Genomic DNA, 13757 nt, shown 5'->3' on the forward strand with positions numbered 1-13757 from the left:
AAAGAACATACATAGGTGTAAAGACTTCCCCAGATCTGTCTCTTGGGAGATTTTTTGTGCACGTTTATTTGTCTACATTCACTGTAGAAATCAAACTCTCAATTAGGCATTTTATAGCTAAATTAAAGATAAGTATAATTAATTTGTTAAATTATTAATTTCCTGTATAATTTAACAAATTGACACACAATACTTTTCTTGAAAATGTGTTATTATAAAAGAAGCAGTAAGTATTTGCAATGAAAGGAGTATCTATCTATCTATCTATCTATCTATCTATCTATCTATCTATCTATCTATCTATCTATCTATCGCCGAAGTAAGCCTTGGGGGGTCCCGGGGCATTTAAGACTGGGGTGTCCTCCATATCTTGTTTTCCTGCCTGGTAATATGAGTGTGTTTTGCGGCCGTGGGGGGTAGGGGGGTGTGGGTAAACCCTGAGAGAAGGGAACCTGGGAGTACCATGTCCCCTGCGCCACTCCGTTAATACGGCTCTGTATCTATCTATCTATCTATCTATCTATCTATCTATCTATCTATCTATCTATCTATCTATATGTGGCTTGTTGAAATAAAATAAAAAACCTTGGAATCACATATTTTTTATTTGCCCACATGAGACATAGGACTGTTTCTGTATGGACCATATTTAAAAGCACATATACAGTATTAGACAATTACATATAGTATACATTTTATTGATCGGTGTTTCAGACGCTTAAGTAATCTACATGAAGATCGTCATTGTTGGTAAGTGCACACCAGCCATAGGTTACATAACTGCAGACATAACAAAAAGCCTCATTCACAAATTAGTTCAGTCAAAGCCGTTATTTAACATTGTAGAAACAGCTTCTATATGTCTGTACTCCAAACTTTTCTCTTAATTGTTTCCATTCGTCTAATTTGCAATCAACTTATTATAGTTACCATCCAATGGGTTATTTGAGATATTCATTACATCTTCTGTGTGTTCCTCTGACAATCTATATCTGTGTAATTCTATGGGGGCAATGCTATTCACTGTGATGTGCCGGGGGAGCGCCTCCATAAAGATGAATGTACTATGCCACATTGTATCTTCGCTCATTTTTGCTTATAGCATACAGATGCGCGCAGGTAAATGATTGTAGATTCCTTACAGTACAATAGGCAGTAATGTGTTTTGGAAACTTCAAAGTGTCTGTATGTATATTCCCTACATTGGTATTTGTTATAAGAGTATTACACGCCATCCCAAAACTCTTTGAGCTCTTTGCAACCGTCCAGTCTGTGACAAGGTACTGAACACGATTATAAAGTGCCTGGTTATGTCAATTTAAATATTTTTTCATTTACAGTAGGTGCATATAATATAAAAAAAGGAGACTAAAGGGGGCGACAGGTCATGAAAGAAAACTGAACTGACCATTTGGATTTACTAAAGCTCCATTACAACTCAATATCGTTTTCAGAATGAAAGAATAAAAATGACAAAGGAAAGAAAGAATTATGTGGCCTCACACTTTAATGTAAACATTTTATCAAGGGCAAAATTAAGATTAAAATCAGGCAAAGATTAAAGCCACGGTTGATAGACCCATTACAAACACAACAGCTAGTGGCTGGTTCACGGGTCGTGCTATGCAGAACTATGGGTGTGAAAGTCACGCGAGTAGTATAATTGTTTTGTGACACGGTACTGTTGCTCGGGTAGGAATTGGCAATGTCAGTGGTAAAGTGGTAGCTTTGGGATTCAGTTCTACTACTTGGTAGACTTGTAACTTTATTACCACCACTAGTTAATTCTAAATGACTGCTGGTGCCTGTTTCTGTAAATGCATGAGAGTTGCTGGTCACAGCTGGAGTGTTGACCTTGGTCACAGCTGGAGTGTTGACCTTGGTCTCAGCTGGAGTGTTGGCCTTGGTCACAGCTGGAGTGTTGGCCTTGGTCACAGCTGGAGTGTTGACCTTGGTCACAGCTGGGGTGTTAGCCTTGGTCTCAGCTGGAGTGTTAGCCTTGGTCTCAGCTGGAGTGTTGGCCTTGGTCACAGCTGGAGTGTTAACACTGACTGATTCACTATTTGTATTAGGACTAACAGTACTGCTGGGAGTAGTATTATTTTGACTGCCAGTACTGACTGGGGCATTGTTGCACTTGATGCCTATCTTGATCTGTCCAGTGACTTCGGTTGACGTAGTTCCAGTGTAGTTAGAGCAAAGGGATGGTGTGGCACATCCAGACATGGCCATGATTGGTTTATAGGGTGCTGAAGAATAAAAAAAGAAGAAAACAAAATATGAATGAGGTATGAGGCACTGAATGTTGACTGGTAACTGTTAAATTCATTCCAGAAGTGTCAGATATATTATTATTATTATTGAATAAATGTACACACAGTTATAATGTCAATAAGATGTTCCTGGTGGTGCAGTTGTGACTTACACGGTACTACTGGCCTGGTGGTTCTAGCGGTGTATTAGGGGTCCGGCACTAACAGCGTGGTGATTTCCAGCTCATCCTGCAACACTTCTAGTGGCAAGGAAATATCTCTAACCCCTGATCCTCCCCTTAGTGTCTAACCCTAACCTCCCATACCATAGCTTAGCCCTAACCATCCCCCTAGTGCCAAACCCTAACCCTTCCATCCCATAGTCTAACCTCTGCTACTGCAGCCTAGCCTTAACTCTCCAGTTCCTTCAGAATGTAAACATATTACACGTCAACATTGCAAACATATATTCTGCAGATGCAGAATGTTGACATCATAAGTGTAAATTTTTACATTATAACTTTATCCCTATCCCCTGCCACAAGACAGTACCCCCAAGATATGCGTTGTAAGATCACCATAACATCCATTGGTATTGACGGAGGAGTTATAGGAAATTTAACTCAATCAATGGCAAGAGGATTTATTTAAAATTATGATTAATCACTTAGGGGTATATTCAACTGAAGTTGAAAGCTGCCGTCTGTCGAAAAGACGGCAATTTTCTACTTTTTTACGTCGGAAGGGGTTCCGACCTATTCAATCTAACCCCAAATTATTCGACAAGTCGAGGAATTCGACTTGTCTAAAAGCACGTGGATCAGCGGAATAGCTGCCGATCCACTTGCTTATGTTGAAAACGGGTTGGCCACCTTTTCGACCATCTCAATTCGACGGGCAGACGGGGAGAGCAGCGCTGGAGGATGTCACAGCCACCACTCACAGCAGCGTCCACCCGGCTCCAGCAAGTGAGACCTCGCGCTGCTCTCCCCCGTCTGCCCGTGGCTCTCCCCTGTCTCAGCTCCCACATCTCAGTTCGACTTTTTTAAAAGTCGAATTGAGATGACTTTGAATAGCCCAGGTCGGATCCATTCTGACAGATGAATGTCGGAATGGATCCGACTTCAACTGAATATACCCCTTAGGGGCCTATTCATGATCTTAATGGGCCCATTCATTATAAGGGACCGATGGGGCTGCCTAATATTCAGCAATCTCTGCAGATTAAAATTTTTGGGGTTTGCCTGCGGGAACCAACACCATATTTGGATGCCACTGGTTCCCGAGGGATGCGTTCATTGGAATCCCAACACCACTCAGGAGGTGCTGGAAGACCGTCAGCTGACATCCCGAAGGTAAGTATTGGGGTAGCTGTTAAGGCGCTGTGTGTGTGTGTGTGTGTGGGGGGGGGGGGGTAGCCCTAGCTGCCCCCCCTTCGAGGGTTAGTGCTAACCATCTCCCCCAGAGTGTTAGGGTAGGATGGCGGCGAGGTAAAAATACTTACACCCCTCCGACGTCAGTATCTTCAATGTTGGGGTGCCCGTGTCATTCATGTGACCGTCGGCATTCCGCTTGCAAGAATAATCCCTCCACTGCCACCGCACTGTGTGCCCTGTGGCCATGTGCATGTGTGACCTCAATTCCGTCAAGCTGATCGTCAGGGGTAAGTAACATTGCTTTGCTAGCAGTGTTAGGGATTGAGGGGACGGCTGCTTTTTGGATTAGCTGGCACAATACTGACTTGCTCCAGAAGCCAAGTATCCACCATTGTAGCTCTCAGCGAGTTACAAACGTAATTATTGGGGACCAACAGCCCTCCGATAATGAATAGGCCCCTTAATAGTTTTTACATGAGATGGGGGAACGCTCTATTTTCTGTTGCTTTTATATCTTCTTGTCTTTTATCTTGCTTCAGTTTTTAAAACATGATAAAAATGACAAATAAAGTGGAGTTGGATAGAATTACATGCACGCAACAGTTGCGGACTCTAATGAAGTATAAAGAAACTACTGTAATCTCCCTTTAACAATGGCAAAAAGTAATATCTTATTTCTATGCCGCCAGTTAAACAGTGACAGCAGAGGCCTGTGCTACATTAGTATACATGACACACATAACCATTATTATATTTCACATTACCATCGGCAGAACTCATCGAGTATGACGTGCACCTGGTCTCATTCCCAGTGCAGCTGATATTGGAATCTGGCACACACGTTTCAGCTGTTAAAGTGAAGCATGATGGGCACTGGAACCCGTTGGCAGCTGCATTGCCAGTGAACACTAAGAAGGAGCATGAGAAAAAGGAAATAGTCAAATAAGAGACATTTTATTGGAAGACTATAGACAGTAATTGCATGTGATCTACACCTAAAGCTCTACAATTTGGGTGGTTTTATAATTAATTAATTAATAAAAAAACAAATAATGATGAAATGCAGGTAAGTTTAAGGGGTCTATGTACTAAGCATTGGAGAGAGATAAAGTGGACGGAGATAAAGTACCAGTCAACCAGCTCCTAACTGTCATTTTTCAAACACAGCCTGTAACATGTCAGTCAAGAGCTGATTGGCTGGTACTCAGGGCCGGTTCCGGGGCTTCTTGCGCCCCAGGCGGCATTAGGGGGCGTGGCTTCATACAAGGGGCGTGGTCAGTTACGCCCCCTGTACTGTAGTAGGATGTGCGGTGCGCAATGATGTCATCGCGCACCGCACAGCAAAGGTCCTCTCCACGAAGGAAAACTAGACGCTAAGCGGACCTTTGCTATGCGGTGCGCGATGACGTCAACGCGCACTGCACATCATTACAGTAAAGGTCCTCTCCACGAAGGGAAACTAGACGCGTAGCGTCTAGTTTCCCTTCACAACGAGCAGCCGACGAAGGGAAACTAGACGCGTAGCGTCTAGTTTCCCTTCACAGCGGGCAGCGGCAGCTAGGGGCACAGCAGCAGCGGATCTTGCCATGGTGCGGCACCCTTCGGATGGCGCCGGTGCCCTCCGGAAGGCGGCGCCCTGGGCAAAAGTCCTGCTTGCCAGTGGCAAGATCCGCCACTGCTGGTACTTTATCTCTTTGCAAGGCTTAGAACATAGGGGGTCATTCCGAGTTGATCGCTCGCTAGCAGTTTTTAGCAGTCGTGCAAACGCATAGTCGCCGCCCACGGGGGAGTGTATTTTCGCTTTGCAGGAGTGCGAACGCCTGTGCAGCAGAGTGCCTGCAAACACATTTTGTGCAAAACAAGACCAGCCGTGTAGTTACTTATCCTGTGCGATGATTGCTGCGACGAGTGACACGGTAATGACGTCAGATACCTGCCCAGCAAACGCCCGGCCATGTGCAGTTCAAACACAGCTGGAGGGCCAAATGTTCCCCATCCCTGCCGTAGAGGATGCCGAGGTCCACTTCAGTACCATGGGGTATAGACGGTTCTGCAGGAGCCATGGGCACTTTAAGACTTTTCAAGGGTGTGAACTGGCTCCTCCCTCTATGCCCCTCCTCCAGACCTCAGTTATAGGAACTGTGCCCAGGGAGAAGGACATTTCGAGGAAAGGATTAACTTTTATACTAATGGTGAGATTCATACCAGCTCACACCTCAACCATGCCGCACAACATGGCATTCAACATGACACACGCCAACAGGCATGAACCATTTACAGCAACATGCTGAAAACAAATGAAACACAACTTGTGTAACTATAAAGAACAAACTGCAGGTAAAGTACGCACTGGGTCGGGTGCGCAGCATCCTCTACGGACTAGGAGAAAAGGATTTACCGGTAGGTATTAAAATCCTATTTTCTCATACTACCTAGAGGATGCTGGGGTCCACTTCAGTACCATGGGGTTATACCAAAGCTCCAGTACGGGCGGGAGAGTGCGGATGACCCTGCAGTACCGATTGACCGAACTTGAGGTCCTCATCGGCCAAGGTGTCAAACTTATAAAATGTAGCAAATGTGTTTGACCCTGACCAAGTAGCTGCTCGGCAAAGTTGTAAAGCCGAGACGCCCCGGGCAGCCGCCCAGGACGAGCCCACTTTCCTAGTAGAATGGGCCTTCACCAACTTCGGTACTGGCAAGCCTGCCGTAGAATGAGCGTGCTGAATTGTCCCTCTGATCCAGCGCGCAATAGTCTGCTTAGAAGCAGGACACCCAATCTTGTTGGGAGCATACAGGACAAACAGAGCCTCTGTTTTCCGTAATCGAGCTGTTCTTGCGACATGAATCTTCAAAGCTCTAACCACATCTAGAGACTGACTACTGGCACCACAATAGGTTGGTTTATGTGGAAGGACGAAACCACCTTTGGAAGAAATTGTTAACGAGTTCTTAACTCTGCCCTATCTTCATGGAAGATCAGGTAAGGACTCTTGTGAGACAAGGCCCCCAACTCAGACACCCGCCATTGCGGATGCCAAGGCCAAAAGCATCACCACTTTCCAAGAGAGAAACTTCAATTCTATCTCCTGCAGAGGTTTAAAGCAATCTGATTGAAGGAACTGCAACACCACATTAAGGTCCCATGGTGCCACTGGATGCACAAATGGAGGCTGGATGTGCAGAACCCCTTTCACGAACATCTGAACTTCTGGAAAGGAGGCCAATTGTTTTGAAAGAAAACTGATAAGGCTGAAATCTGGACCTTGATTGACCCCAATCTAAGGCCCACATCCACACCAGCCTGCAGAAAATGGAGAAAACGTCCCAACTCAAACTCTTCCATAGGAGCCTTCTTGGATTTACACCAAGACACATATTTTCTCCAAATACGGTGCTAATGTTTAGACGTTACTCCTTTCCTGACCTGAATAAGAGTGGGGATGACTTCCTTGGGAATACCCTTTCGGGCTAGGATCCGACGATTAACAGCCATGCCGTCAAACGTAGCCGCGGTAAGTCTTGATACACACGGCCCCTGCTGTAGTAGGTCCTCTCGAGGAGGAAGAGACCGAGGATCTTCTATGAGCAACTCCTGAAGATCTGGATACCAAGCACTCCTTGGCCAGCCTGGGGCAATGAAGATTACTCAAACTCTTGTTCTTCTTATTATTTGAGAACTTTTGGAATCAGTGGAAGTGGAGGGAAAACATATACCGACTGAAACACCCACTGGGTCACCAGTGTATCCACTGCTATTACTTGAGGGTCTCTCGACCTGGAACAATATCTCTGAAGCTTCTTGTTTAGACGAGATGCCATCATGTCTACTTGAGGAACTCCCCAAAGACTTGTCATCTCTGCGAAGACTTCTTGGTGAAGGCCCCACTCTCCTGGATGGAGACCGTGTCTGCTGAGGAAGTCTGCTTCCCAGTTGTCCACTCCCGGAATGAAAATTGCTGACAGAGCTCTAACATGTCTTTCTGCCCAGAGGAGAATCCTTGTCACCTCTGCCATTGCCGCTCTGCTTTTCGTTCCGCCTTGCCTGTTTATGTACGTGACTGCTGTTACATTGTCCGACTGGATCTGCACGGGATCTTGAAGAAGATGTACCGCTTGTAGAAGGCTGTTGGAAATGGCTCTCAATTCCAGAACGTTTATGTGAAGGCAGGCTTCCTGACTTGACCATTTTCCTTGGAAGCTTCCCCCCTGTGTGACAGCTCCTCAGTCTCGGAAACTTGCATCCGTGGTTATTAGGACCCAGTCGTGAATCCCAAACCTGCGTCCGTCTAGAAGGTGAGAACTGTGTAGCCACCTCAGGAGCGAAATCCTGGCTTTGGGGGACAGGATTATTTTCCGTTGCATGTGTAGGTGGGATCGACGGCTGTTGGCATTACCATCGGAGCATGTCTGCAGTCCAGGTCCTCTGTATGTCTCCCCTCCAGTGGTGGCATAGACCGAGCAAGAGGTTCTGGCAGCCGTGGGGATGGGGGGGGGGGGGTCCAGGGGGGGGGATCAGAGCTACTAGAGAAACGTCGGCTGTTGGCATTACCATCGAAGCATGTCTGCAGTCCAGGTCCTCTGTATGTCTCCCCTCCAGTGGTGGCAGGGACTGAGCAAGAGGTTCTGGCAGCCGGGGTGGCACTGTCTGGGATCGGAGCTACAAGAGAATCGCCGGCTGTTTGCATTATCATTGGAGCATGTCTGCAGTCTGGTTCCTCTGCATGTCTCCTTTCTGGTGGTGGCTGTGGGGTCTGTGTGGGAGGCAGCAGCGACAGAGACTGTCAGGAAGTATCTCTATTTGGTTTAGCAGAGGAATGAGTGACTGGAGATGAATGGAGCCTCCCAGGAAGTGCCCACATTACCATAGAGGAGACATGCAGAGGATCAAGAGTGCAGACATGCTCCAATGATAATGCAAACAGCCAGTGGCACCGATGGTAGAGTAACCTATGTTCTGAATAGGGATGGCTATCGATCATCAATGATTCAAAATCATCGGTGGTATATAAACGATGTAGAATAGTTTGAGGGGAGACTCAGATGGGTTTCCTCCATCAATGGCATGGCATAACCAATTTTTTTACGAAGTTATTATGAGGCATAACTCAACCCCCGACACCTGCGAAGCCCTGCCCCCTGTTCTGATTGGCCCACGGGACAGTAATTTAAAGAACAGGGGTGACCATCGGTTGTGGAAACCTTTGATGGTCATCCACTGCATAGTTTGCAGCCATCAATGGTTACTTGTCATACTGTCATTGATGGTAACCATCAATGGCAACCACACCGATGGCCATCCCTAGTTCTGAACTTGATCCAAACACGAATTAGCAGAGAGGATTGACTGCACAGATAAAAGAAGGCAGTTTTGGGATCTGGTGACATTCCATCTCTAGTAAGAGGGAAAAGGGCCCTAATTTGCACACCTTAATTAGGTAGTGAGGTGCTACTCTGCTTGAGGCTTAGTAAAGTGTACAAAGGGAAAAGGTAGCAGGTGCACTATCTCACACTAGCTCAACCTGTAGTAACCAGAGGCACTTAGCATATTCCTGGCCAGGGCTATGAGCTTACCCACCGCATCAAGGTAGCCTCTCATTGGGTAAGTCCCTAACACTAACTATAGGGGTTCAGGTCCGGGGGGCAGGACACCCCAGAGCTACCCAGCCAGACAACCCCAGGGCATCGCAGGAGTGATAAAAATATAGGGTTAAAGAGGTAGGAGCAGCTGTCGCTGCATTTGTAAATAATGTGAGGAGTAAAAGAAAATTATGTGAAGGTGTTACATATATATATATAAAACAAACAAACTTTAAGTGCCATGGAGTGATGAAAAAGTGTTAAATTGCGATGCCCCAGGGACACCCAGCCACGGCAGGCACAGGGAGCCCCGCACCCCAGAGAATTCCCCCCATTATGGACTGCCATATTAAACAAAATGTAGGAGTCTTACCACAGTGTGCTCATTCCAAATGTAAAGGCTATTCCCCTTCCAATAATTCCCTCCTTACTAGCCTACACCCATAAATTGTTGTGTTTACTGTCTATCAAATGCCCAAACATATCATGTGCTCTTTTTTGTCGTGCTCCTTCTCTGGACTCTAGTGATATCCTACCCAATCATGTTCATATTACAGGTAGCATCTCAAAACTTTCCATCCAGCTTGTACTTCCAATACTTCCAGGTATATAGATTAAAATCAGGTGTTATGAAGCTCAGTCTGTGGGTCCATTTAGTGGCTTAGTGACTAAATTACATTTGTTATAGCAATAATGTGTTTCTTCAAGCTAGAGCCTTTAGACTCAATAATCAAGATGTTTTTATTACAAATTGAGAGATGAAGTAATATAATACATAAAGATAACTTTAGCGCAACTACATTTTCATTAACTAAATTAATCCTGCCGAGGTGATGGAGACGCTTCTCTTGACTCTGGTTACTGAGGGATTGTACTGTAGGGTTGGGGAGGGAATCCTGGTGGCCAGGATCCTGGAGGTCAGAATACCGACACCGGAATCCTGGCCGCCAGAATGCTGGCGATCGCTAGAAAGCCCCTTGCGGGCTTGGTGGCTTGTTGCTCTCGCCACAGGTTCTATTCCCACTCCTCTATGGGTGTCGTAGACACCCAGGAGTGGGAATAGTCCTGGCACCACTGCCGACATTCTCGATGGTTGGGATCCCATCATCTGTATTCTGACCACAGGGACATTAACTACATCCCGTACTGTAGGTTGGTTACAAACCTGCCCTGGTGTATGATGGGGCTTTGTGCATTATGAAGTTAGGCTTATAATATAGATCCATGTTCACTGTTTATCACTTGTGCTCTTAGAAAGAGGTAATAAAGAAATAAATGTGGAGTGGTCATTCTCATGGGGATGTAGGCTGCATTATATCATTTCCACAATGTGACACCAGAAACCCCATGAAAGATCTTGGGGCTAAAAATACAGGTACTTCATTCCACAAGAAGGATCTGGGAGTGCTGTTCCTTACTATTATGGTGGAGCTTCAACCTTTTCCGGTATGACAAAGTGAGTAAGTTAAGTATAGAAGCATCACCTGAGGGAGGATGGTGGCATTGCTTAGGCCATCAGAGCCAATGCTGTAGTGAAGTTAATAGAAGGCTGTCATAATCCAGAAGTGGCTCAAGCCATAAGGATGGGGGCTAGTTTGATTGGTGGTCACCAGTTACGCTTTTACCATTATATAGTGTTAGGGGAGTGGTTTGTTAATATTTTATAAGTCTCGGGCTTCAGGGCTCAGACCTCTATCTTTGAAGAATACGCCCCCCCCCCCCTCCCTATGTTTTTGCAGTTATAGTTATTGACTATTTTGGCTGGAAAGTATGGTTACTCATCTGCCTGGGTGTAGTAGGCTTGCTTGGTGAGCTCACATTTATTGTGATTGATTGGGAAGTCAGGACCACCCTGGTGGGGGCAGCATATACACCTCTATGGCTAAAATAGTGTGGTATTACGCCGGACTTGCAGACAGTACAATTGTTGTTGTTGGGCTGCACTGATTGGCGCCATTCGTTCTTGCCCCTATAGCACCTGACTCTTTTAGCTATTAATTCTTGCATCTATGTCTTCATATAGGTACACCACCGATTTTCTGGCATGCTTGGTTCCAGAACTGTGCCGGATTATACGTTTTTCTGGACTAAACGTGGTCACATAATAATAGTAATTAAGTGATACACCTCTGACACACTAATTAGGCAGTTGATGAACCAATACTGTACGAATCATACAGTTTCCACAATTTAAACACCTCGGTCATGTTTTCTCAACATCTCTACCTTTTCCTGCATTGATATGAACTTGAGTTCACGCTTTACACCACCACTGACCCTTGCCGTGTTCTTGGAAGCCATAACTAGGGATAAATTGTGCAGATAATACTTTTGTCTGGTTGACAGTTCAGACTAAATTTGAGAAAAACTTTGGCAAAGTTCAAGCTATTGATCCACTGAGGTCCTCAGAATATACGACAATGCTCACTGAAATCCTCAGTGAGTATCTTCAGGTACAAAAGCCCCATTCAACAGAAACAAAGCAAGGATAGTATTTGTTAGGTGTATTAGTGAGTATAAAGTAGACATCAGCATGGTCACTGGTCTATGGTGGCTTTCAGATCAAACGTGGATTTTTCCTGAATCCTTGATACCCTGGGATTGTGAAACTGTGATCAGATAATTAATATTGGGGGATAGGAATTCCGGGTATTCGTTAATCAAATTCAGGAGGATCTCTACTGGAAAGCATCATTATGTCCCAACTCAAAGTAATTTTAATCAATATTTTATTTTTATTTTTTAATTCAAGGCATCAATGATATTTGAATGAATTTGTAACACTCCAAGCAATCTTACTACATAGACCTATACAGTCCACCTCCCTTTGGAACTGATGTAAAGCATTCTAGTTCCCTGCACTCCTTAAGATATAAGACTAAGGGGGAGTATTCAATTACCCAAGAAGAAGCTTTGGGTGATTTTTCCCAATGTTTTTTCACCCGGTACAAACATCCTTTTACCCGAAAACAGTGAAACCTGTGTGTTTTTGGTAGAAACAGCCCAGTTTTTTTTGCTGAAAACGGGACTGTTTTCGGGGATTTTGCTTCGTGTGCCTTAGGCAGGTGAAAGAAATCTCTAATAAGCTACATCTCGTGCTGGCTTATCGGGGCTAATTGAGTAGTCCCCGGGTGAGACAATTACCTGCAATCATCGATCGCGGGTAACTGAATATCCCCCTAGATCAGGGAATGTCACGACTTTCCTGTGATGCTTTAGTCAATCAGTTTCATTTTAATTGTGAATATCTTTGTGAATATTCTCATTCTGGTGATTTTGTTAGATAAAGAAAAAATGAACCTACTGTAGAATCTTTCATATTGAATCTTTGAACTCTATGGAATCTCTGTATACTGTATTTTACAGACACTAGAATATTCTGCATAATTTTTAAGGGTGGAGAAATAGGTCTTGTGTAAGATATTATGCTTTAAATAATGTGTTTTGCTCATTCTCAAACGGGTGTAGTATGGTATGCCGGCGGTCGGGCTCCTGGCGACCAGCATACCTGCGCCGGGAGCCCGACCACCGGCATACCGACAGTGTGGCAAGCGCAAATGAGCCCCTTGCGGGCTCGCTGCGCTCACCACGTTGCGCTCGCCACGCTGCGGGCACGATGGCGCGCTACCACGCTATTTTATTCTCCCTCCAGGGGGGTCGTGGACCCCCACGAGGGAGAATAAGTGTCGGTATGCCGGCTGTCGGGATTCCGGCGCCGGTATACTGTGCGCCGGGATCCCGACAGCCGGCATACTGAAGACCACCCTTCTCAAACATATAAAAAATTTCAGACCAGAGTTTGTAATTTAAAAAATATCTGGATTTATGGGTCACAAGAACTTTTTTAGGGCTTGCCATTTTCAGTTTCAGTTTTTATTGTTGGAATAATGTTAAACCCATTTTTTTTTCTTTATTTTTACGGACAGTCATTTATTTGACTCTATTTCTTACTGTTGTAAAATGTACTAATGCTTACTTACTTTCTCTTACGTCCTACAGGATGCTGGGGTCCACATTAGTACCATGGGGTATAGACGGAACCACCAGGAGCCATTGGCACTTTAAGAGTTTGAGAGTGTGGGCTGGCTCCTCCCACTATGCCCCTCCTACCAGACTCAGTTTAGAAAATGTGCCCGGAGGAGCCGGTCACAGCTAGGGGAGCTCTACAGAGTTTCTCTAGTAAAGTTTATTTTAGAGTTTATTATTTTACAGGGAGGCTGCTGGCAACAGCCTCCCTGCTTCGTGGGACTAAGGGGGGGAGTAGTGTCCGCCCTGCGGGGTCTGAGCCACTATCTCCGCTGACAGGACACTGAGCTCCTGAGGGGATTGATCGTTCCCTGCCATAGGGGATCGCTCACCCCGGCAGCATGCCGCCACCCCCGTACAGCATACTTGCCTACTCTCCCGGAATGGCCGGGAGGCTCCCGAAAATCGGGTGACCCTCCCAGCCCCCCGGAAGAGCAGACAAGTCTCATGACTTTTCACTTCCCTCCTGCCCGGCCGCCCACTTTGAGAGTAAAGTGGGTGGTCCGGACACTCGATGACGCAA

General features: G+C 45.6%; 1 protein-coding gene across 1 annotated transcript in view; it reads right to left on the bottom strand.

The window, feature by feature from the left end:
- Positions 1-1214: 1214 nt before the first annotated feature.
- The window catches only part of LOC134965194 (mucin-2-like), a 53353-nt gene continuing 40810 nt past the window's right edge, over positions 1215-13757 (bottom strand). The window contains exons 4-5 of the mRNA XM_063941706.1: positions 4393-4536; positions 1215-2249 (exon numbers count right to left, since the gene is read on the bottom strand). Coding sequence (XP_063797776.1) covers positions 1507-2249; positions 4393-4536 — 887 coding nt within the window. The 3' untranslated portion in view covers positions 1215-1506. The remainder of the gene's footprint in view (positions 2250-4392; positions 4537-13757) is intronic.

The sequence above is a fragment of the Pseudophryne corroboree genome, chromosome 10 (genome assembly GCF_028390025.1).
Source record: "Pseudophryne corroboree isolate aPseCor3 chromosome 10, aPseCor3.hap2, whole genome shotgun sequence".
Taxonomy (NCBI): domain Eukaryota; kingdom Metazoa; phylum Chordata; class Amphibia; order Anura; family Myobatrachidae; genus Pseudophryne; species Pseudophryne corroboree.